The sequence below is a fragment of the Schistocerca cancellata genome, chromosome 8, assembly GCF_023864275.1.
Source record: "Schistocerca cancellata isolate TAMUIC-IGC-003103 chromosome 8, iqSchCanc2.1, whole genome shotgun sequence".
In the NCBI taxonomy this organism is placed as follows: Eukaryota; Metazoa; Arthropoda; class Insecta; order Orthoptera; family Acrididae; genus Schistocerca; species Schistocerca cancellata.
In genome coordinates this window covers 329,038,216-329,063,274 of record NC_064633.1, presented here as the reverse complement: position 1 = coordinate 329,063,274, position 25,059 = coordinate 329,038,216, and the positions used below count along the sequence as shown (strand labels likewise).

Sequence of the window (25,059 nt, the reverse complement as noted above, 5' to 3'; positions counted from 1 at the left end):
CCTTTTTCTCAAAAACCACAAAAGGTAGAGAAGTGAAATTTGGTATATGACTAGTCAGTACTATAGTGAAAAATTCTGTGGAAGGAATTTTCATTTAATAAAATAGTAAGGTATTTATGGTAGAAAATATTCCTTAAATTTGATATATTATTTTTCAGGGAAATTGGGAGACCCGTAAAAACTGAACAAAAGAAGATATAAAAATTCTGCTCCACAGAGTTTTGTAATTATTTGGTATGAAAGTGTGTACAAAAATTCATTAACATTGCTCTCACAGTTTTCTCAAAAAAGGAACATTTGTAATTACATTGTTGAAAAAAAATTAATTGTTAATAATTAAAGATGTAAAAGGTCAATAAAAATGAAAATTTAGGTTCATATGCGCATAACATTTCTTAATAACTGTACCAAATTTGGATTGATTATCTTAAAAAATTAGAGTTTTATAAAATACTTTTAAAATTACTGCAGTTTCGTGTACGTCCCCCTTAAAACAAATTTGCGTGCTCTTAACTGGAGGGGAGGTCAGCATTTTCTCAGATCAGTTTCAGCCAGTACTTCATAAATGGAACCATGACCGTGCATGCTGTGAGAAAGGGCCAAATGTTGTACTTAATTAGATGCAGGTGAGCTCTTAGAAACCTGTCACGTGTATCTGACACTGTACACATCCAACTACAGCCCTCGCATGTGTTCCCAGGCTGTACCCAGCTGCCATTTGGACACGGCTTTTAGGGGGGGGGGGGAGGGTGTTTACAGTTGCGGCAGAGTACCAACATTGGTCATGGCTGAAAATTAGCCCTTTAAGTGGTGTGGACGAGTTAACTCGTCATGTTCCACTGCTCCCCAGATGCCGAGGACCTGTTTAAATGCGGCCTCTGGGTTTTCCTGAGGCGCTACTGTCATGTTTGTGCGTCCTGTTCCGCCAACATCTTCCCGCTGCGAACGAGCTACTTCCATATCTTTTAGAATAAAAAGGTATAGAGTATTTATCAAAAACACATAGGTGTCTCTTTGCATGCTACTATTTCCAAACAACCCTCGTTTTGATATCTTGAACCGCTTACGAAATATGACTGTTGTTATGACCACACGATTCCTGATGCGCAGAGATGGAAATGGGCGCATTGCGCGGTACTGTCTGCTGGATACAAAAACCATTAACTTGAGAACGAAACACCGTATCGTTCTGCTGAAAAATTTAAATAAAATTTCGATGTCTTATCTACAGATCACATATAACAATGTATGAGCTAAAATAAGCCATGCGCAAAATTCAAGCAATGCATTTAGACCTCTGGAAACTCTTTAAAATTTCGTGCAGTAACTGTGACATATAACGAAAAGAAATTCTGTTCTTTATCGAGCGAAGATATCGGACTACAAGATAGGCAACATTTGGCGAGCAGTACAGCCACAACAAAGCCGCACTCAGCACGGAATGCAGAGAGAACGTCTGGAACTGCGAAAGTTTTTCCGCTGGTCTCTCTCCTTTCTTTGTCTTGCGGCTTAGGTCCCTGCCCAGACAATTTCTGAACAAGGTTTGGTCTCTTAGACCGGGTGAAAATTTTTCAAGATTAGTCATAGCGGAATGCTGCTATACTCCACCTATTCTCCTTAAATTGTCAACCTTGCAATGTTTTGCTGTTGGTTGCGTTATCACCTTCGTTCTTTGTTGTCGACACGTGTTACTGAGAGGTGTTAGGATCTGCTAGACCATGCTTCGTGAAGGACATAACTGTTTTCTTCAGTACGGTACCATAGTACAAAATGTGTTCTCAGGAACATGTCAGTTTTCAACTTTCCTGAGTTCGATGAAATTTTTTTATCGGTGAATAGAGGAAGATGTCAGTGATATACATCAAGAAATAGACGGTAAAGAGGACGATTTTACAATAGCCAGTGATCACAGTTCTGTATCGAACAAAAGCATCATTCCGGGGGAGAACTTCAGGACAGTTGTGATGAGGCTCCGTCTGTTTCTACAACAAAACACTTGGAAATATTACTTAAAATTAATCAGTTTTGCAGACCTTTTTTTGGGGGAAATTTAAACCCTGGAATTTAGTTTCATGTGGAAATTTTCTTGCTTAAGAGATAGTATAATTTTTCAGGATTTGAAATTCAGTTCTCTAACAGTTCATTTATGTTAATCATTGAAAACAACCACAGAAAAATATGTGATTTTGTGTGATAAATCGTTGAATGATGCAGGCTTTATTTAGTGCAATAAAATAAACAAGAAATATTTAAACAATAATTAAACCATTGCGATAAAAATACGCCAGGTACATTGCTCTCTACATTTTTTTATTGCGTAAATCACAATGAGCTCATTGCGGCATATTGCCATCGTCTTGCATTCTGTAAATACTTTAATAGTCGATAGCCTTAATATTATGAACTATAACTATGTTTTGAGAGGTATTACACATGACTGGTGTTTTTACCTTACATGTAATCTCGATGCTGCCACATGCTGTTGTTGTTGCACTTTGTATTTACACGTTGCTTGTATGTTCTTTGTGGGCGTAATTCTACGTCTGACTTTTAGATATATGATAAGTCAGGTTTTTGTGCGTTTTTTCCCTCCTGACAACTTGGATCAGAGATATTTACATAGTTAGCACCAGAAGTTGGTGATGTGTAGAAATTCGGTTATGTTTTGAGTATTTCCTTAGGTTTATTCTAATTACGTTTTTTACATGAAATGTCTTTTGTTTTTTTGGTGATTTTTACGTTTTATTTTTATTTTATAAGTAGTAATTTTGTTATGGTCTATGATTTGTGGTGTTTTCTTGCTGTTATATTTTTGTTGTGTACTGTTTATGCCGTTTCTATGGAGGAGGGTTACTTAGTGTCTCTGGTTTGTTTATTTTATCTCTCTTCCTGCTTTGTATCAATAAAGTTTTCAGCATATTTTTTGTGTTTGATGTCGGTTTGCTCATTCAGTAAATTTTGCGCTCATTTTGTACGCGTGAATGTATTTCTTGAAGGATGTTCACGAATGCCATTTGTAGAGCAGTGTCACTATCGCAATCGTGTCACTACAAGACATATTTCACGCTGTAGGCCGAAAGTAGAAAAATTGTGGCCTAAAATAATCGTAAAAATAAATGTTGTATGACATAAGCTAAACATTTCAAATGATTTGTGCCATCACTCTCGGTTCAAATGTAGGGGTTCCGGACAGCCCACCCACCCATGCTGCAGAAAAGTCATCTCATATATCCTGATTATCCGCAAACTGGATCTAGATACACTACTCACGATCCCCACCATCACAGCCTGAAATCTGTCCTGAAAGAACCCATCTGCTGCTTGCTAGTGAAACACGAACTTCCAGATTCGAGTCCCAATCCAAATGGCCGTTTGAATCTACAAAGTTTCAAAACTGAGCACACTTCACTGCAGAGTGAAAGATTCATTCACAAAATAAAATCTTTTTAATTAGGCAGCTGAACTGCCCCTTGGGGTGTCTCAGCCGACAATGCCGTACGTCTACTTCGTGCCTCTGACATCCGCGCGGGCACACGGTCAGTCGTGTTCGTTTCCCGACGAGGCGTCGTGCGGCGGAGCCGGCGCCAGCGCCAGCCAGCGGTGGAGCGGCGAACTACAGCTGCGTGATGGCCGGCTGCTGGTACGGGTAGCGGCGCGCCTCGGCTGCGCTGAGCCAGTGCTGCGGCGCGTGGCGCGCGCGCTTCATGGCGAGCCTCAGCAGCCAGTTGTAGAGCCTGCGCAGCGGCGCGAAGCGCAGCAACCAGCGCAGCAGGCCACCCACGAAGAGAAGCGTGAGGCGGTCGCCCAGACACAGCGCGGCGCGCAGGCGGGCCGCCGGCTCGCGCAGAGCCAGGAGCTCCCCCAGCAGGTAGCACAGAGACACCGAGAACGGGGGCCCAGGCACGTACAGCGCCACGCCCGCTACCATGCAGCGCGACATGTGCTCCCACTCTGCCGTCACGCGCTCCATGCTCGGCGCCACCAGGCGCTCCACCACCTGTTTGTCGCAGACACTACATAAGGCTCGGTCAAACAATAGTACATTTAATATTATCTGCACACGTTCAATATTTATTTACAGTACTACAAGGTTATTCAAAATGCCTCTAAGCTTAGGGTGACCAGATGCAATTGTTTAAAAAGGAGGATAAACAACTTCAAAAAGGAGGACAAAGGAAGAAAAAAGAGAACACATCAAACGGGTCACCTGCAGATGAGGATACCACTCGTCACCTTTGGACAAGTCACGTGACTGCCGGGAATTACCGGTAAAACTAGTAGTTAATTGTTACTGGTGGTCAGGTGGTGGTTAACTGAGCAATATAAAAAAAAAATAAAAACATTAATTCTGGCGACAGTGTGGCGTCAATTGTTTTGTTATGTCAACAACATGGAATTGTTTATAAAGCGAAAAACGTAAGACCATTCACCTCCCTTCATTCGACGCACCGCTACCAACATCTACAATTCAAGCAACAGCTGACGACATGTAAACTGCACTTTAACCTTCCGAATAAAAATAAATTGAACGACTATTAATCAATGAAATAAAACCATGACAGTTAATCTGTCGAGTTATTTCTTACCTTTATTGGCCACTGAGACGTACGTTCCAGCGCCACATATCTTACAGTCCACTTCAAATTCATTTCTCCCTTTCTTGAAAGCTGGATATTTGCAGGAAAGGACATCAGAAAATGTACACTTTCGTTTAGACATAGCCAAATATTTTACTTAACTCACAAATCACACGTGCACTACAGAAAGTAAAGCCAATACAAAGCGAAGATACGAAACGAAAATTTTAAATAATTGATATTTGCATTCCCTTATAGGTCGATCAACGATAACATCGACGATCCTGGTGCCACCTACTAACACCGCCTTCGTGCGTGTTTATCACCAAGGCTGTGCCAATAGTTAAAATATTTAAGAAAAGAGCAATAGAACGGGACGAATTGTAAATTTAACTGTATTACGCTCAACTTTGCGAAAAAGCCAGACATTGTAAAAATCCGCCCGGACCTCAGACAAAGAGCTAAAAAGGAAGACATGTCCGGATTAATCCGGACATCTGGTCACCCTATCTAAGCTTAACATCGGAGGCCATCAGACCCCCTAGAACTTAGAACTACTTAAACTTAACTAACCTAAGGACATCACACAGCCGGCCGGAGTGGCCGAGAGGTTCTACACGCTACAGTCTGGAGACGCGCGACTGCTACGGTCGCAGGTTCGAATCCTGCCTCGGGCATGGATGTGTGTGATGTTCTTTGGTTAGTTAGGTTTAAGTAGTTCTAAGTTCTAGGGGAGTGATGACCTCAGAAATTAAGACCCATGGTGCTCAGAGCCATTTGACATCACACTCATCCATGCCCGAGGCAGGATTCGAACCTGCGACCGTAGCAGTCGCACGGTTCCAGACTGAAGCGCCTACAATCGCTCGGCCACGCTACAAGGTTATTATAAACGATTGAAGCGATTTCACAGATCTGCTTTGGCTATGAGGTGCATTCAAAAAGTAATGCAACAATTTCTTTTCTCAGCCAATTTCGATTAGAAAAATACGTAATTTGTTGTGGGACATTGTGGAGTATTCCCGCTTCAGTCCATATAGCTTCATGAAGTTCCGATTGGTGGCGGCATTATACACTCCTGGAAATTGAAATAAGAACACCGTGAATTCATTGTCCCAGGAAGGGGAAACTTTATTGACACATTCCTGGGGTCAGATACATCACATGATCACACTGACAGAACCACAGGCACATAGACACAGGCAACAGAGCATGCACAATGTCGGCACTAGTACAGTGTATATCCACCTTTCGCAGCAATGCAGGCTGCTATTCTCCCATGGAGACGATCGTAGAGATGCTGGATGTAGTCCTGTGGAACGGCTTGCCATGCCATTTCCACCTGGCGACTCAGTTGGACCAGCGTTCGTGCTGGACGTGTAGACCGCGTGAGACGACGCTTCATCCAGTCCCAAACATGCTCAATGGGGGACAGATCCGGAGATCTTGCTGGCCAGGGTAGTTGACTTACACCTTCTAGAGCACGTTGGGTGGCACGGGATACATGCGGACGTGCATTGTCCTGTTGGAACAGCAAGTTCCCTTGCCGGTCTAGGAATGGTAGAACGATGGGTTCGATGACGGTTTGGATGTACCGTGCACTATTCAGTGTCCCCTCGACGATCACCAGTGGTGTACGGCCAGTGTAGGAGATCGCTCCCCACACCATGATGCCGGGTGTTGGCCCTGTGTGCCTCGGTCGTATGCAGTCCTGATTGTGGCGCTCACCTGCACGGCGCCAAACACGCATACGACCATCATTGGCACCAAGGCAGAAGCGACTCTCATCGCTGAAGACGACACGTCTCCATTCGTCCCTCCATTCACGCCTGTCGCGACACCACTGGAGGCGGGCTGCACGATGTTGGGGCGTGAGCGGAAGACGGCCTAACGGTGTGCGGGACCGTAGCCCAGCTTCATGGAGACGGTTGCGAATGGTCCTCGCCGATACCCCAGGAGCAACGGTATCGCTAATTTGCTGGGAAGTGGCGGTGCGGTCCCCTACGGCACTGCGTAGGATCCTACGGTCTTGGCGTGCACCCGTGCGTCGCTGCGGTCCGGTCCCAGGTCGACGGGCACGTGCACCTTCCGCCGACCACTGGCGACAACATCGATGTACTGTGGAGACCTCACGCCCCACGTGTTGAGCAATTCGGCGGTACGTCCACCCGGCCTCCCGCATGCCCACTATACGCCCTCGCTCAAAGTCCGTCAACTGCACATACGGTTCACGTCCACGCTATCGCGGCATGCTACCAGTGTTAAAGACTGCGATGGAGCTCCGTATGCCACGGCAAACTGGCTGACACTGACGGCGGCGGTGCACAAATGCTGCGCAGCTAGCGCCATTCGACGGCCAACACCGCGGTTCCTGGTGTGTCCGCTGTGCCGTGTGTGTGATCATTGCTTGTACAGCCCTCTCGCAGTGTCCGGAGTAAGAATGGTGGGTCTGACACACCGGTGTCAATGTGTTCTTTTTTCCATTTCCAGGAGTGTATATGGCCTTCAAAATGGCGTCTGCAACTGAGGTGCATTCTGAGCATAGAACTCTGATGGGAAACTAGAGCATCTCGGATATTCAAAAGCTACAGAAATTTGACAGTGAACAAAAGCATGGTGAGTCGTTGGGCGAGGCGTCTGACATCATCGCAACAATGTCGTTCCGCTCTGCCGCACACAGCTGTGACTCCTGGAATGTTGGAATGTGCGAACACTCTCATTAGTGGTGATACATGGATCATCAAAACCTCACTGCTCAACTGGGCGTCTGTGTTGGTAGTGCTGACACACTCGTCCACGATGTGTGATAGTCAAAGATAATATGCCTACTGGGTTCCTCGCCATCTAACAGAAGACCATAAGAGAAGAACAACGAATGGCCATCTGTTCGGAATTGCTTGTGCCTTACAAGGCTCATCGTGACTTTTTTTTATCGAACACTGTCATAGTGAATGAAACATGGATTCATCACTTTGAAACGGAAACGAAACTGCAGTTCATGGAGTGGTGCCACATCAGTTCTCCGAAGAAAGAGGTCGAAACTGCACCCTTAGCTGGTAAAGTCATGGCGATGATCTTCTGGGATTCTGAAGGGGTTATTCTGTTTGATTGTTTTTTTTCTGTTTTGTTTTGTTTTAGGGCGCAAAAACAACTAGGGTCAGAACTGTAGAACACAAAGACAAAAAGAGGAGCTATAAACGACTACACGCTAATCCCAAACGACGGAAGGGAAGACAGCTAAAAACAGGGACTTGGAGAAAGGTCCATAAAATACATCATAGAGAAACGGAGGTCCTCAACTAAAGATTAAACTCCTTCGCCATATTGCTATGACAGATAAAAAGTAAAACGCGGTCGACAGCCCGTGCGTCCTTCAGTAAAACGGCCGATAACTCAGATAGCAAACACAAATGAGAAAGTAATTTGTTAAAAAAAGGGCATTTCACCAAGAAATGGCAGACCGTCAAAAGTTGAGGGCAATGAGCACAAAGTGGTGGGGGGAGCACCATTTAACAAATGGCGATGGCTAAAAAGACTGTGTCCATAAGAAACCTAGCTGAAATGATCTCATCACGGCGAAAAGACCAAGAGGAGGTTGTCCAAGCCACTGGGAGAGGCTTAATAACCCAGAGCTTATTCCCATGAAGGGAGGACGTCCTCCCCCGTGGTTCAACGATCAACTTTGAAGTGTACTGCGCTACCCTCAGGAAACTGAAGAAACGACTTTAGCGTGTTTGTCGCCACAAAAATGCAGACGAACTTATCTTCCTCCATGAAAACGCAAGGCCTCACACCAGACTGCACAGCCAAGGGAAGCTCACAGAACTTCATTGGACTGTTCATCCTCATCCATCCTACAGCCCCGAGCTTGTACCTTCTGGCTTCCATCTGTTTGGCGTAACGAAGGATGCACTCCGTGAGAAGCAGTACATGGATGATGGGGACGTTATTGATGTGATGACATTATCATGGACATCAACCAGCAGAGTGATATCATGTGGGCATACAGGCCCTCCATGTAAGTTGGCACAAGGCCATTGCATTAATTGGAGATTAGTTGAAAAACAAGGCTGGGGAATAATAAGGTGTATTGGAACACTGAATAAAATTAACCTGCTTTCAGAAAAAGAAATGTGTTGCATTATTTATTGAATGTCCCTCTTATATTATCTGACATATTGTCACAGGCATAAGATTTCTTCAACATTTTACAAATTCTCCATATTTACGCCCCTGCTGTATCTGCAGATATCAAGTCGGTAATCAAGTTGTTCGCTCACTCAGTGCAGCATATCTCAATCAATGTGTTCAAAAGCGCTGTTGATGTGACCTCACATTTCTGGTAGATTTGTTGGTAGAGGAAGTGTAGACACTGAACTTTTCACACAACCTCACTCAGAATTGTCGCTTGGAGTTGGGTTGGGAGAGTATAGAGGCCACGGCATGAACTGCTGATCCTTTGCCCCACCACAACCGCACGATCAGTTTCCCAATTTCCTGTTTAAGAATTCACGAACATAGTTATGGAAGTGGGTTGGAGCGCCATCCTGTTGGTAGATTAAGTCCACACGGTCAGTTTCCATTTGTGGTATGACCGAATTTTCCAGCATGTCCAGGTACAGGTGTCCTGTAAAAGTCTTTTTACAGAACAAAAGACCGCAAACTGTAAGTGGTGAGACTGCACAGAACACAATAACTTTTGGGGAATCTCGAACGTGCTGCATGAAAGCGCGGGGATTCTCTGTCCCCCAGATTCGCACATTGCGCCTGTTCACAGTGCCAGTCACAAAACATATTGCTCATCACTGAAGATGAGTTTCTCACAAAAGCCATCAGTTTTCATAAGCTGCTACAATAAGCCAAAAATTCAAAGCGTCTGTGTGTCATTGGGAGTCTGGGCTTCTAGCAATTGCAGGCGGTAAGGTTTCAACTTCAGGCGTTTCCTTAAAATCTTCCAAACGGTCGATTTTAGTTGAGCTCTCTGCTCGTCGACTTCTGTAGGCTAAGTGCGAAACTCGCTCGCAACTATTTCTCCACCCACTGTCATCCGACCAGTTGATCTCCCCTTGAAGTATTAAACTGCGCATACCATCGCCAAATGGAGTCGGCAGTTTCTGGATCCTTGCAGAACTTAGCTCTGAAGTAACAGTGCACTGTATAAGGGCACAGTCTCCCTCTAGATTCATATGAAATGTCTGATACCACCTTTTCTTTATGCATCCGGGTGATTTTCGGACGATTCAGTGCTTCCTGGAGACTTCTGTGTGTGTTTTGGACGCATTATTCAGTTCAATCTGGCAAAATATAGTTTTTTATTGTGGAAGGACGTATATTATCGTAATTGTCTATGAACTGTTGTCATTAACAAAATTATGTACAGGTTCCAAATCAAAAACCTAGTTGAGAAGTTGAAGTAAGAGATATTTAGGAAGAAATGGTACGAGTGGCTGGCTCCTCTAATTACCTTAATTGCAGTTGACTGGTGGGGTGACGCAGAGAACCTCATTATCTTGAGAAACGGCTTAAAAATTATTACCAAATGATGTATTTTAATTTGTTATTATTTTTATGTCATCCTCTATAAATATTATCCTTTGTAATTACTTTTCTAATTAAGTCTCCAATTGTTTACATCACATAACTTTACGATTTTCAGAATTTGACGCCTTATTTGTAACTTTCTCGTATGCAGTCGGATAAAGCACGAGATTTGTTCTGTCACTGAATGTTAGTAACCAAATCCAAACTATAATTAATTACGTAACTAAAATAATAAAAGAAACATTGTTCTAATTAAAATTCAGATCGATTTTCATATTTAAAACTAGTGATGATACTATAAAAATTTATGTAATATGATATTGTATTTTATACCTTATTAGTTTCTTAACGTTTTGTAAATTTTAATTGTAACATCAGAATTGTACAAAATTAATAATGATTCATTTTGAAATTTATTGTTAAAATTTTGTATAAAACGATGCAGCAAGGCTGCAAGTGAGTTGTTGAGTTATTGCTTTGTCAGTCAATCAGAGATCTGTGAAGTATGTCAGTCAGTGTTTTGTTAACGTGACGAGTATACAGTTCAGTTTGTCAATAAATATTGTGAAGTTGGAAACTGTTATATTATTTCATCAAATGAACTGCAGGCCAAGTTAAGTTAATTTAAGTAACGTTCAAGAATATACAATCATTACAATTGTTATGGCAGACCTATGCGAATGCAGCTCAAGCACAATATACGCTTTCTCGGCGTCTGTTAACATCTTGCCTAACACCTCACTGCTGCGCTCTCGTGGCAGAAATCTGAAATACTGCTGCAACAATACAAAATTTTTGAGTTTTTCTAGGACTGTTGAGTTTTGTGAAAATATGTCATTTACTATAGCTACAGTGAATTTATGAAATTGCTTCAATGATTTACAATAACTTAGTACTTTGTCAGATGCTCAATATACACTGCGTGGTCAAAAGTATCTGAACCCCTGGCAGAGGACATTAATATGGTGTGTTCTGTTACCACTCGCCTTTATGACGGCTTGAATTCTGCTAGGGACATTCTCAGTGAGGTGTCTGAATGTCTCTGGAGGAATGGCAGTCCTTTCTTCCTCAAGGCTGAAACCATAGAAGGTAGTGACATTGGATGTTGTCCTAGTCGAAGTTCTAACTCATCCCAAAAGTATTTCATTGGATTCAGGCCAGGACTCGGGGCAGGCCAATCCATTTCAGAAATGTTGTTGTCCACAAACAGCTGTCTAACAGACGCTACTTTAAGACAGGGCGCATTGTCATGCTGATGCAATCAATCTTAGTCTCCGAACTGTTCATCTGCAATAAGCAATACAAAATGCTGTAAAATGAGTTCATACCCTTCCACGTTTAGCATTTTCTTAAGCGCTAAAAGAGGACCACACCCTACCTACGAAAACAGCGCTTTACCGCAACACCACCTCCTCTGTACTTCATTGTTGGCACTACACATAATGGCAGGTAACGCTCGCCACGCATTTGCCACACCCGAACCCTTTAATCAGGTTGCCACAGGTACTGGTGTGATTCATCGCTCCAAATCACTCGTTTACAGTCACCCACTGTCCAGTTTCGTCGCTCTTTACTCCATCTCTTGCGACCCTTAGCACTGACTACAGAAATGTGTGGCGTATGAGGAACTGCTCGACCATAGTGCGTTAAACATCTAGGGGTGATAGACCAGGTCATGGGGAACAACGTTTGCTAGAGACAAAATGTTCGCTAATGATTCTCAGCAACACTAGATGACAGTTTGTTATTGTTATGCTCTTGAGAGGCAGCAGAGCGTAGCTTTCTCCGGCGTGTGTATGCCTTTTTGTTGCCTATAATCCTGTCATTTTCTCCGTATGAATGGGGGAGACATTGCAAAATTAAAGTTCCTGATTTTAGCTTCCAAGATATTTTTCTCCGGTTAGAGACCCTCAGTCTTAAGGTTTCCTTGTTGAAAATCACTGCGGTAATTTACTGGGGTCGGTAGCGTCAAGCATACCTAATTAATAGACCCTGGTAGTTCGGTGAAATCTCGTCATCCTAGGGTCGGCGGATGCTGAAGGACAACTAGCGTCGCCCTGAAGCGAACATCTTCTCTAACAAAATCTGTTCCCCACAGAGTGATCTATCGCCGATAGGCGTTTCATGCAAAGACTTTAGAACACCCCGAATGAGCGATGACTAATGAAAGGTCTTTGAGATGCACGACAGTCTCAACACATTATCATAAAATTAAAACAAATTGTTTTACGTCAATTACCTGAATATATTAATGCAGGGTAGAAATAATTGCTTTACATATTTGCATAACACTTTTACTAATTGTGCTTGCTAATATTGCAGCGCTAAACTCCAAGCATTCAAATAATCTTCCTGTCACCACAAATCTCAGAGTTATTCCCAATATCCCAGTGATTGTGGTTGCCTGTCTCATTAATGTATTTTGCTTCTACATTTTATGTCGTATGAACACTTATAATTTGTCATACGATGCTGGACTCATACAAAAAAAAGGTTATGAAATCTTGCGGGTCTGTGGTTCTGATTTCAGTCAGTACATTAACATACGACAAGTCTGTCCTTTTTCTGCAGCCCTTCTAGGACCCATTTCCTCTTTTTAGTTGTTTTCTGTTATTTCTTTCCAGGTGTAGCTAATATAACGGAGGCACACGCTTCCTCTTGGGTGTTAATTAGTTTAACCTAGTAAAATCGCACATCCATGAGACAGAATTATTAATAAGTTTAGCCATTGCAGGCGTTTAACAACCTGTGATTGTTCATTCAATACAAATACAGAAAATTGCATCCGGTCACCGTTTTGAAATACTTGTTTATTCCATTAATGACCCATATTCAGATGGTGCACAGGAGGTTACATGACCATTTTAAAGCGTAATGCTGGGTGCTGGCTTTGTGACAAGAAGATGGGACTTGATTTAATGTACCGCCATGGGTACTGTTTATATCGAGATTTGGATCCAAAAATGAATTTTGTACTTGCCAAGTACAGAATTCATTTTCTGTGTTCAGTAAGCATAGAGTTCATTTTTGGATCGAGATCTCGATGTAAAGCATATTCCTGGCGATACATTAAGGCATGTTCAATCTTTTTGTCACAGAGCCAGCACCCAGCATTACGCTTTGAAATAGTCATAGTCAGTAAGTACAGAATCATTTTCTGTACTTAGTAAGTACAGAATTCATTTTTGGATCAAAATCTATATATAAACAAGACTCTTGTGATACATTAAAGTATGTTCTATGTTCTTGTCACAGAGCCAGCATCTAAAATTACGCTATGAAACAGTCATGTAACCGCCTGTTCAAAATCTGAAGATGAGCCTCAGTAGGGTCGAAAATGTGTTTATGTGCGACTGGTTGCAGTTTTCAGAACTTACAGAATATGAATAATGATGTGAGGGTAGCCTCAAAACATGATTAAAAGTATCCAGACACCTCTATGTCATGCGGAATTGATCACTGGATGTCGCGAGAAGTGGATCCATCAGTATAAAATTGCGTGTATCGGCGAGGATTGTGTCGACAGGAGAGAAGCGGTAACAACAGAATGGGTCGGTCAGCAGAGCTCAGTAACATCGAAGGTGGGCTGGTCATTGGGTGTCACCTGATTAACACATCCGCCCCGATAGCTGAGCGGTCAGCGTGACGGATTGCCGTCCTACGGGCCCGGATTCGAGTCCCGGCTGGGTGGGAGATTTTCTCCGCTCAGGGGCTGAGTGTTGTGTTGTCTTCATCATCATTTCATCCCCATCCGGCGCGCAGGTCGCCCGATGTGGCATCGAATGTAATAAGACCTGCACCAAGGCGGCTGGATCTGCCCCACAAGGGGCCTCCCGGCCAATGACGCCAAACGCTCATTTCCATTTACCTGATTAACACATCCACCAGGCACCTTTCAACTCTTCTAAAGCTGCCCAAGTCGACTGATGCTGATATGATTGTGAACTGGAAACGGGAAGGGACAACCACAGACAAACCAAGACCACGCAAACCTTATGTACTAACGGACAGGGACCGTCCAACATTGCGCAAGCTGGTTGTAAAAATTTGAGTGAAACCGGCGGAAGTGATCAGTCGTGAGTTCCAAAGTGCTACCAGCAGTCCATCTAGCGCAGTGACTGACCGTAGCGAGCTAGAAAGAATGGGCACTATGGTTGAGCAGTTCCTCATACGCCACACACTTCTGTTGTCAGTGCTAAGTGACGCTTGAGAGGCGGTGTAAAGAGCGACGCCACTGGACAGTGGGCGAATGTAAACGAGTGATTTGGAGTGGTGAATCACGCTAAACCCTGTGGCAATCCGATTAAAGGGTTTGGGTGTGGCAAATGCGTGGCGAGCGTTACCTGCCACTATGTGTAGGGCCAACAATGAAGCACAGAGGAGGCAGTGCTTTGAAACATTTCGTGTATGACATACTTTTTATAGAAGAAGCGTTTTTATAAGTTACTGTGTAATTCAACAACCTTAAAATGAATAAAGAAAGCAGCGCTATAGTGGATCCTCTAGTGACCATCCTGAAGTGCTACGAGGGTTGGAACTTAAATAGTGGCAACGATTTATTCACAACCGATACAAAAGAGTTACATGTTTGTCCCTGTTACTGTCCTTCCAAGTAGTCACCAGCGTTGTGTAGAACTCGTTGCCAGCGATGTGGAAGGCGTAGTATACCGTTGCCAGGGCCTGTTCTGTTGATAGTGTGAATGGAGCGGTCTACTGCCTGTCGAATCTCTGGAACAGTTCTGAAACGAATGCCACGAAGTGGTTCCTTCATTTTCGGAATCAAATCAGAGTCACAAGGACTTAAGTCCGGGGAGTATGGTGGATGGTACAGTACTTCTCAGTCCCATCGACCGAACAGAGCAGCCACAGCTTGCGCTGTATGCGCCCGCGCATTGTCGGGCGAAATGATGGGTTGGTTGAGCAGAAAGTGTCGCCGCTTCTTTCGCAAAGCTGGTCGCAGGTGATGCTCCAAAAACGAACAGTAATACTGTACATTGACGGTCTGCCGTGGAGGAACGTAATGCATTAGGATAACACCATCACAGTCGTACACGAGAATCACCGTAACTTTAGACCGCTCCATTCGCATCATCAACAGAACAGTCTCTGCGAACGGTATACTACGCCTTCCACATCGCTGGCAACGGGTTCTACACAACGCCTGGTAACTACTTTGAAGGACAGGAACAGGGGCAAACATGTAACTCTTTTGTATCGGTTGATAATAAATAGTTGCCACTATTTAAGTTCCAACCCTCGTAGACCTCCACCCGCCCTACAATCAGCTCTCCCTTGACGCCCCTGAAGTCGCAAACAGCGGTAGTTTTTGTTTAGTGGAATGCACGCTACACGATATCTGGCTCGGAGCTGTCCTTGAAGTAACCGATTTGTAACGGTTCGTAGTTGCACTGTCGTGCCAGCTGCTGCTCAGATTGCTGTTGCAGATGCAGTACGATGTGCCAGAGCTACACGCCGAACACGATGGACTTCCCTCTCGGTAATGTCACTTGGCCGTCCAGAGCCCGATCATCTTGCTGCCGTACATTCCTGTAACCACCGCTGCCAGCAAACAGGTATCGCAGAAAGAACATCCAACTTCTCGTAGCCGTGTTACACGGCCTCTTCCAAAGCAAGTGAGGTGTTGATAATTGCATCCCGTTGTCTTAAAGGCATTCTTGGCCAAATTCAAATCATCACGTCCACTCTCAAAGGTAACTAACACTCACGACCGTTACAGCATGTATTCAAAGCAAACCAATTTGCATCCTCATGTGACTGGTGTGCAATTTGACTAAACATCATACAGGGTGATTCAAAAAGAATACCACAACTTTAAAAATGTGTATTTAATGAAAGAAACATAATATAACCTTCTGTTATACATCATTACAAAGAGTATTTAAAAAGGTTTTTTTCACTTAAAAACAAGTTCAGAGATGTTCAATATGGCCCCCTCCAGACACTCGAGCAATATCAACCCGATACTCCAACTCGTTCCACACTCTCTGTAGCATATCAGGCGTAACAGTTTGGATAGCTGCTGTTATTTCTCGTTTCAAATCATCAATGGTGGCTGGGAGAGGTGGCCAAAACACCATATCCTTAACATACCCCCATAAGAAAAAATCGCAGGGGGTAATATCAGGGCTTCTTGGAAGCCAGTGATGAAGTGCTCTGTCACGGGCTGCCTGGCGGCCGATCCATCGCCTCGGGTAGTTGACGTTCAGGTTTCATAACTAACCTTCTTCGTAGGACTCTCCATACAGTTGATTGTGGAATTTGCAGCTCTCTGCTAGCTCTGCGAGTCGATTTTCCTGGGCTGCGAACAAATGCTTGCTGGATGCGTGCTACATTTTCATCACTCATTCTCAGCCGTCCAGAACTTTTCCCTTTGCACAAACACCCATTCTCTGTAAACTGTTTATACCAACGTTTAATACACCACCTATCAGGAGGTTTAACACCATACTTCGTTCTAAATGCACGCTGAACAACTGTCGTCGATTCACTTCTGCCGTACTCAATAACACAAAAAGCTTTCTGTTGAGCGGTCGCCATCTTAGCATCAACTGACGCTGACGCCTAGTCAACAGCGCCTCAAGCGAACAAATGTACAACTAAATGAAACTTTATAGCTCCCTTAATTCGCCGACAGGTAGTGCTTAGCTCTGCCTTTTGTCGTTGCAGAGTTTTAAATTCCTAAAGTTGTGGTATTCTTTTTGAATAACCCTGTATTTCAGATGTAGAAACACGTCTACCAATTTTCGTTTATGTCGCACAACTCATTCATGGTGCTGCGATTCTTTTTTCCGCCAGTGTAAAGTCGAATTAGAGAACATAATGCGATTATTATAACGTCACAGGCTTCAACACATTTGACGAGCTCCTGAAGAAAAAACAACCATAAACTGAAAGCCAAAAGCAATATTAAAAACTTACTGGACTATGTGCCAAAAAAAAGAGAAAGCAATATAATTTTCAAAGGAAATCATACGCTGCAGTTCAGTTTCATCAAGCAGCGTGTAATGGCGAAGTTGGGTGAAACGCGAGAATGCGGTTCTTCCGTTTTTTACTAACATTTCCAACACTGGGCATTGGACGTAGACGGATATATCGGGTGAACAGACTTCACGGCGTCACTGGGTTTATTACTAATCTGAAAAAAAGGATAACGTGACGCCGTATAACTACGCTCCAAGCATGGGATGTTAAGGACGACGAAGAAGAGATGACTCAAAGAGGTCAAATATTCGTTGCTGAAGTCAATGCACATATCACGACAGAAAACATCCAAATGGGTTTTATAGGTAACTGTGATCAGAATCAGTTAATTTATGGTTTCTCTTCCTAAAGAATGCAATGCATGAAAGGGGAGAGTAACACCGTCTCGACGTTGCAATCAGTTAACAGTGCAAGAGGCAGCTGCACGATCGCTGTTGCGATATTAATGGAGGACGATTGGCAAACAAACTCTAGACAAAAAACTTTAGGAAAACTGTAAAAAAATCTAGTTAGCAAGGGCTCTAAAGTGCATACCTTAAGAGGTATGAGCCCTTGTCCATCTTCGATACTACGAAACTGATCTCTTCCACTGCAAGCTGCCAAATAACAAACTAACAAATAAACAGACACATACACTGATGAGCCAAAACCTTATCACCACCTACTTAATTGCTTTTCTGTCCGTCTTTGGAACGAAATACATCACTGATTCTGCGTATCGGGGATTCGATAGATTGCTGGTGAATTTGTGGAGGTATGTGGCATCAGATGTCTACGCACGGGCCACGTACTTCGCATAAGTAACTGGCTCCTGATTCGCGTACGCACTGATGGCGCCCGATAGAGACCCAGATGGGTTCAATGAGGCGAATTTGGTAGCCTAGACATCAACGTGAAATCATTATAATGCTGTTCAAACCACTGTAGCACGATTCTGGCTCCGAGACATGGACAATTATACTGCTAAAAGGTGACATCGCCGTCGGGGAAGACATCAAGCATGAACAGATGCAGCTGGTTTGCAGCTGTCAGCGTGTCTTCGTTTATTACCACAGGTCCCATGCAAGCGCAGGAGAACGTCACCCATAGCCTAATACCTCTCCCTACAGCCTGAGTCCGTGGCGCGCTGCACTATTCGAACCACCGTTCACCTCGATGACGGCGTTTGTGGAGACGACCTGTAAGTGTATGGTCATATCGCTGGCTTCGTTGTGGAGTATCTCTGCGGGCAACCGCGTCTGCAGAGTCGAGCGCGGGACACGGAAATGTTATGTTGTGTTCTGGGTAGCTCTGCATGTGAGAGGCATTGTTAGTACGGAAGTTGAAGTGTTGCTACAAGTGCTATTACAGTAAAATGATGAAATACGGAAGTGATTCAGAGGAAAGTGTGTCAAGATGTAATTAAAAATGAACAGTGCCGCCGATAACGTATTTGTGCATCCTCTCGTTGCGTGTCGCACAGCATCAATCAGCCGCGCCCTGTGCGGTCTCCCAGAATAAACTGATGTGAATCAGTAGAAATTAGTTACCATAAAAGAGTGCAGCCAAGTGCCAGTGTCTTGTAGCGAGCTTGAGGACGTGCGTTCGCTCATCGCGTTCCGCATCATCAAAAATCATCCGCGCCGTGTTCGGTTACGCGTACGCTCGTCATAGTGGTTTTTGTGGACAGATAATCATCCATTAATTGGGGTAAACACTTATGAATTAGAATGTAAACAGTGCAACCTGCGATTTTCTTTTATCGTCTCAAAATATAGTTGTTCATACCAGACGTAGAACAGTGTTGTGTTTTAACGTTGAGTGGCTCTCCTAAACCCGCCCGTATATTTCGATAGATAATTTCAGGCAAGCCAGCAGCAGTGTGGAGCACAACAGTACGACCGCCGCGGGATTATCAGGTACGTGGTGTGGACAGGGCGCACGGTCGAAACGACAACCAGTATAAGGTACCATCCCACCCAATTGTATCCCCGGGCGTGTTACAGACCATAGATCTAGTGTAGCAAAAGTGCGATTCACCCGAAGAGCTGACGCGTTCCCATTGATCGACGGCCGAATCCCGATGATCCCGTGCCCACTGCAATCGTAAATGACGATGTCGTTGGGTCAGCATGTGAACACGTAAGGGTGATCTGCTGTGGAGCTCCATATTCAATTATTTACGACGAACAGTGTGCTCCGAAACAGTTGTGTGTGCACAAGCATTGCGCCCTTTCGGCAGAGATGCCACAGATAGCATATATTACTTTACAGAGCAGACAAGCCTCCGAGTCCCACGTTTTGTGAAGAGTCGTGGACGTCCAACCATTTAGCGCCTAGTGGTAGCTTCACTGTACTTCTACCTCACTCCGTAGACGTTCAGGACTGTAGCACATGAACCCCGACCAGATTCGCCGTTTTTGAAATACACGCTCACGTTGTTGGTTCAAATTGCTCTGAGCACTACGGGACTTAACTTCTGAGGTCATCAGTCCCCTAGAACTTAGAACTACTTAAACCTAACTAACCTAAGGACATCACACACACCCATGCCCGAGGCAGGATTCGCACCTGCGACCGTAGCGGTCGCACGGTTCCAGACTGTAGCGCCTGGAACCGCTCGGCCAACCCGGCCGGCACGTTGTTGTTGTGGTCTTCAGTCCTGAGACTGGTTTGATACAGCTCTCCATGTTACTCTATCCTGTGCAAGCTTCTTCATCTCCCAGTATTTACTGCAACCTACATCCTTCTGAATCTGCTTAGTGTATTCATCTCTTGGTCTCCTCCACGATTTTTACCCTCCACGCTGCCCTCCAATGCTGAATTTGTGATCCCTTGATGCCTCAGGACATGTCTTACCAACCGGTCCCTTCTTCTTGTCAAGTCGTGCCACAAACTCGCCGGCCGCGGTGGTCTCGCGGTTCTAGGCGCGCAGTCCGGAGCCGCGCGACTGCTACGGTCGCAGCTTCGAATCCTGCCTCGGGCATGGATGTGTGTGATGTCCCTAGGTTAGTTAGGTTTAAGTAGTTCTAAGTTCTAGGGGACTGATGACCACAGCTGTTAAATCCCATAGTGCTCAGAGCCATTTGAACCATTTTGAGCCACAAACTCCTCTTTTCCCCAATTCTATTCAATACCTCCTCATTATTTATGTGATCTACCCATCTAATCTTCAGCATTCTTCTGTAGCACCACATTTCGAAAGCTTCTATTCTCTTCTTGTCCAAACTATTTATCGTTCATGTTTCACTTCCATACATGGCTACACTCCATACAAATACTTTCAGAACCGGCTTCCTGGCACTTAAACCTATACTCGATGTTAACAAATTTCTCTTCTTCAGAAGCGCTTTTCTTGCCATTTTCAGTCTACATTTTATATCCTCTCTACTTCGACCACCGTCAGTTATTTTGCTCCCCAAATAGCAAAACTCCTTTACTACTTTAAGTGTCTCATTTCCTAATCTAATTCCCTCACCATCACTCGACTTAATTCAACTACATTCCATTATCCTCGTTTTGCTTTTGTTGATGTTCATCTTATATCCTCCCTTCAAGACACTGTCCATTCCGTTCAACTGCTCTTGCAAGTACTTTGCTGTCTGTGACAGAATTACAATGTCATCGGCGAACCACAAAGTTTTTATTTCTTCTCCATGGATTTTAATACCCACTCCGAATTTTTCTTTTGTTTCCTTTACTGCTTGCTCAATATACAGATCGAATAACATCGGGGAGAGGCTACAACCCTGTCTCACTCCCTTCCCAACTACTGCTTCCCTTTCTTGCCCCTCGACTCTTATAACTGCCATCTGGTTTCTGCACAAATTGTAAATAGCCTTTCGCTCCCTGTATTTTACCCCTGCCACCTTTAGAATTTGAAAAAGAGTATTCCAGTAAACATTGTCAAAAGCTTTCTCTAAGTCTAAAAACGCTAGAAACGTAGATTTGCCTTTCCTTAATCTTTCTTTTAAGATAAGTACACGCTCACAGGGTCTCCGTAATAATAATCTGCACTTTGTCAAAGTCGCTTATCTCAATGGATTTCCTCATTTGCAAACCATATCTTCGCTAGGATGGTCCCCTGTACGTGTCTGCTCCGCTTTCATACTTTTGTTACCGCGTCACGCTCCCGCGTCGTCACCAGGCGGCATCCTACGTCGCAATGGGCAGTGGTCATAATGTTTTGGCTCATCAGAGTACGTCACACGTATTTCGGTGAAGAGGGAGAGATAACGTACGGATCATAACCTATTAGCTGACAACACTGTACACAGAAGTTCATAGTTAATAAAGTTGCAAAAGGAAGAATAACAGAGGAAGAAGGACGGCGGACAGAAGGCAAAGAGTATGAGGAACAGACCCACCAGCTGGCAGCGGCGGCGGACACTGTTTAGGTCGCCGGAGCACAGGTTGAAGCGATCCTCGATGCCCAGAAGGTAGCCCAGGCCGCGCCACATGTGCGCGAAGCCCTCCAGGTCTCGTTCGCTGGCATCTGGTGCACCTAGCCGGTCCGGATGCAGCAGCATCAGGCCCACGAAGCCAAACTGAGTCAGCGCCATCTCCGTCTGGAACAAACGCCGGGTCGTTTCGGGTCATTCCGATTGCTATACTGGACATATGCACTTTTCTGTAATAGCTTCTTCCTTAGAAAGAGCGGTTTTAAATCTTTCATAAGCATTAATAAACGCTTAATTGCTAATTCTTTGTCACTGAATCTTGAAAAGTCACACTCTATACAGTTCGGAAGTTTTGAGAGGTTTGGAAAATTTGGAAATTTTTGGTAAGGTCTTATGGGACCAAACTGCTGAGGTCATCGGTCCCTAAGCTTACACATTAGTTAATCTAACTTAAACTAACTTACGCTATGGACAACACACACACACACACACACGCACACACACACACACACACACACACACACACACACACACACACCCATGCCCGAGGGAGGACTCTAACCTCCGACGGGAGGAGCCGCGCGGACCGTGACAAGGCGCCCGAGACCGCTCGGTTACCCCGTGCGGCTTTACGAGGTTTCCTCCCAGCAAGCAGAGTGAGCCGCGTAAGACATAACACCCGTTTTATTTCTTGAACGGTTCCAGATATCGAAACGAAGTTTTTGTAAATGATAGCACGCAAAGGGGCTCGTACGTTTGCTATGCGATAAAAAGTTTTAACTCTTGTAATGATCGAGACATCGAAGATAGTATGATTTTTATATAAAATGATGTACTTTTCTTTACGGCATCAGAAAGCGCTCGAAAAGACGAGTGCGGGGATATAACGCTTGTTAATTCTGAAGTTGAAAAACTTCGCGAGAAATATTCTAAACTGGAAAGTAAGTCGGCCGGAAGCGGCTATTGAGTTGTAAACACGCTCATGCCAGGCTACGTCATAGTATCAAGCCTTTCGGCTGTTTACTGGTCTTTCTCTTATTGTTGCTTTAAAATTTCTTATCTGCAGATATGGCTCTGAGCACTATGGGACTTAACATCTATGGTCATCAGTCCCCTAGAACTTAGAACTACTTAAACCTAACTAGCCTAAGGACAGCACACAACACCCAGCCATCACGAGGCAGAGAAAATCCCTGACCCCGCCGGGAATCGAACCCGGAACCCGGGCGTGGGAAGCGAGAACGCTACCGCACGACCACGAGATGCGGGCTATCTGCAGATATGTGTGCCGTTTACTTCCAATTGCAAGGTGAAAGTGTTTTTGTACCAATTTCAGTATCAGTTACTGGGAACTCAATCCCATTTCCATGTAATGCTCCAAAATTATTCATTTTGCATCCCAAAAGAAAGTGTGCGTAATTTTTCTAGTCGATGATGGGTGAAAAAATTTTTCGGATTTGGCGAAGATCTATTACTATTATTCCTTGCTCGATGTTTATATTTCAAGTTATTGACTGTGCACACCTCTTTCTGACCTGTAACAATTCCATCCAGAAATCCATTGCCTTCGGTCTGGAACCGATGCAAAAGTTCCTGACCGCCATAGACCCTACAATCGTTCAATTCAGCAGTCATCTCACGTGGCACCCATTTTGCGTCACTTTACTGAATCGCGGCACGTCATGGATAATATTGCGCGTTGAACCAACACTAGTATTCATAACTGTGGCTGTTTCGTTTAGTGTATTGCGTCTGTTTTCCTTCATAAACTGTTCCACTACAGCAATAATTTTGCTCGCCACTAACAAGGAGACTGCGCCTACTCGTCATCGCCGATTTCCTCCAAATTTATGCGGTATTAGTCAATAGCAGTTTCGATTATTAATCATCATCCAGGATGTAGGGAACAATAGAATAGTTAAAAGCATCCTATATTCCTTTGAAGCCGGCCGAAGTGGCCGAGCGGTTCTAGGCGCTACAGTCTGGAACCGCGCGACCGCTACGGTCGCAGGTTCGAATCCTGCGTCGGGCATGGATGTGTGTCATGTCCTTAGGTTAGATAGGTTTAAGTAGTTCTAAGTTCTAGGGGACTGATGATCTCAGAAGTGAAGTCCCATAGTGCTCAGAACCATTTGAACCATTTTTGAACCATTCCTTTGAAGCTAAACAGTATCGAAATTGTACAAACACCTGACATAATTTGGCTTGGAATACTGACAGTCATATCTCGGTCAAATAGAGAAGAAATGCGACTGTGAGTATTCTAAAACAAATTATGTCAGGTGTTTGTACAATTTCACTGGATTATTACGATATTGGTTCAAAGAGCTCTGAGCACTATGGGACTTAACATCTGAGGTCATCAGTCCCCTAGAACTTGGAACTACTTAAACCTAACTAACCTATGGACATCACACACATCTATGCCCCAGGCAGGATTCGAACCTGCGACCGTAGCGGTCGCGCGGTTCCAGACTGAAGCGCCTAGAACCGCTCGGCCACAGCAGCCGGCGATTTCGATATTGTTTAGCTGCAAGGGGATATGGGGTGCTTTTAACTAATCTATTGTACCCTGCACCCTGGATGATGATTAATAATCGAAACTGATATTAACTAATGAGACAAATGAACAGCTGATGGGTAAAATGCATTTTATAAGGTACTTCTTTTTCTTTACAGTGTTGAAACTACCTGGTGCATTAAAACTGTATGCTGGACTGGGACACGAATTTGGGACCTTTGTCTTTCGAGGGCAAGTGCGCTATCGACTGTGCTGTTAAAGCTCGACTCACGACCTGCCCTCATAGCTTAACTTACGGCAGTACATCTTGTCCTAACTTCCAAACTTCACCACCGACACCACCACCACCGTGTTGTGAGGGCCTCTCTCTTGCCTTGCTACTAGGCGTGTGATGTGCTAGAGACTGCGGACGCACTAGCTCACCTGGTTGACGTCGACGCCGGCCCTCAGACAGGGGCAGCCACCCCCGCTGCCCCCGGCGCCGCCTCCCAGCATGCCGGCAGTGGTGAGCGGCGCCCACAGCGGGCCGGCCACGTGGCTGCGACGCTCGCGCTCCGGCGCCGGCGTCGCCCCCAGGCGTCGCTGCACCGCCTCGTGCATGGCGCGCACAGTCCCCACTTGCCGCCGAGCCTCGCCGCCGCCCCCGCCGCCCCATACATCGCCCTCGAACCTGCAAAGCGCGTAGTCCTTCTACATCGACTACATCTACATCCATACTCCGCAAGCCATCTGACGGTGTGTGGCGGAGGGTACTTTGAGTACCTCTATCGGTTCTCCCTTCTATTCCAGTCTCGTATTGTTCGTGGAAAGAAGGATTGTCGGTATGCTTCTGTGTGGGCTCTAATCTCTTTGATTTTATCCTCATGATCTCTTCGTGAGATATACGTAGGAGGGAGCAATATACTGCTTGACTCTTCGCTGAAGGTATGTTCTCGAAACTTTAACAAAAGCCCGTACCGAGCTACTGAGCGTCTCTCCTTCAGAGTCTTCCACTGGAGTTTATCTATCATCTCCGTAACGCTTTCGCGATTACCAAATG

At 44.7% G+C, this 25,059-nt stretch overlaps 1 protein-coding gene across 4 annotated transcripts in view; it reads right to left on the bottom strand.

The window, feature by feature from the left end:
- Positions 1 to 770: 770 nt before the first annotated feature.
- Positions 771 to 25,059, bottom strand: part of LOC126094841 (uncharacterized) — a 255,530-nt gene continuing 231,241 nt past the window's right edge. For all 4 annotated transcript variants that reach the window (XM_049909439.1, XM_049909441.1, XM_049909440.1 and 1 more), the window contains 3 exons: positions 24,444 to 24,690; positions 21,467 to 21,667; positions 771 to 3,997 (listed from right to left, as the gene is read on the bottom strand). In XM_049909439.1, the coding sequence (XP_049765396.1) occupies positions 3,614 to 3,997; positions 21,467 to 21,667; positions 24,444 to 24,690 (832 nt within the window). In that variant the 3' untranslated portion in view covers positions 771 to 3,613. The remainder of the gene's footprint in view (positions 3,998 to 21,466; positions 21,668 to 24,443; positions 24,691 to 25,059) is intronic.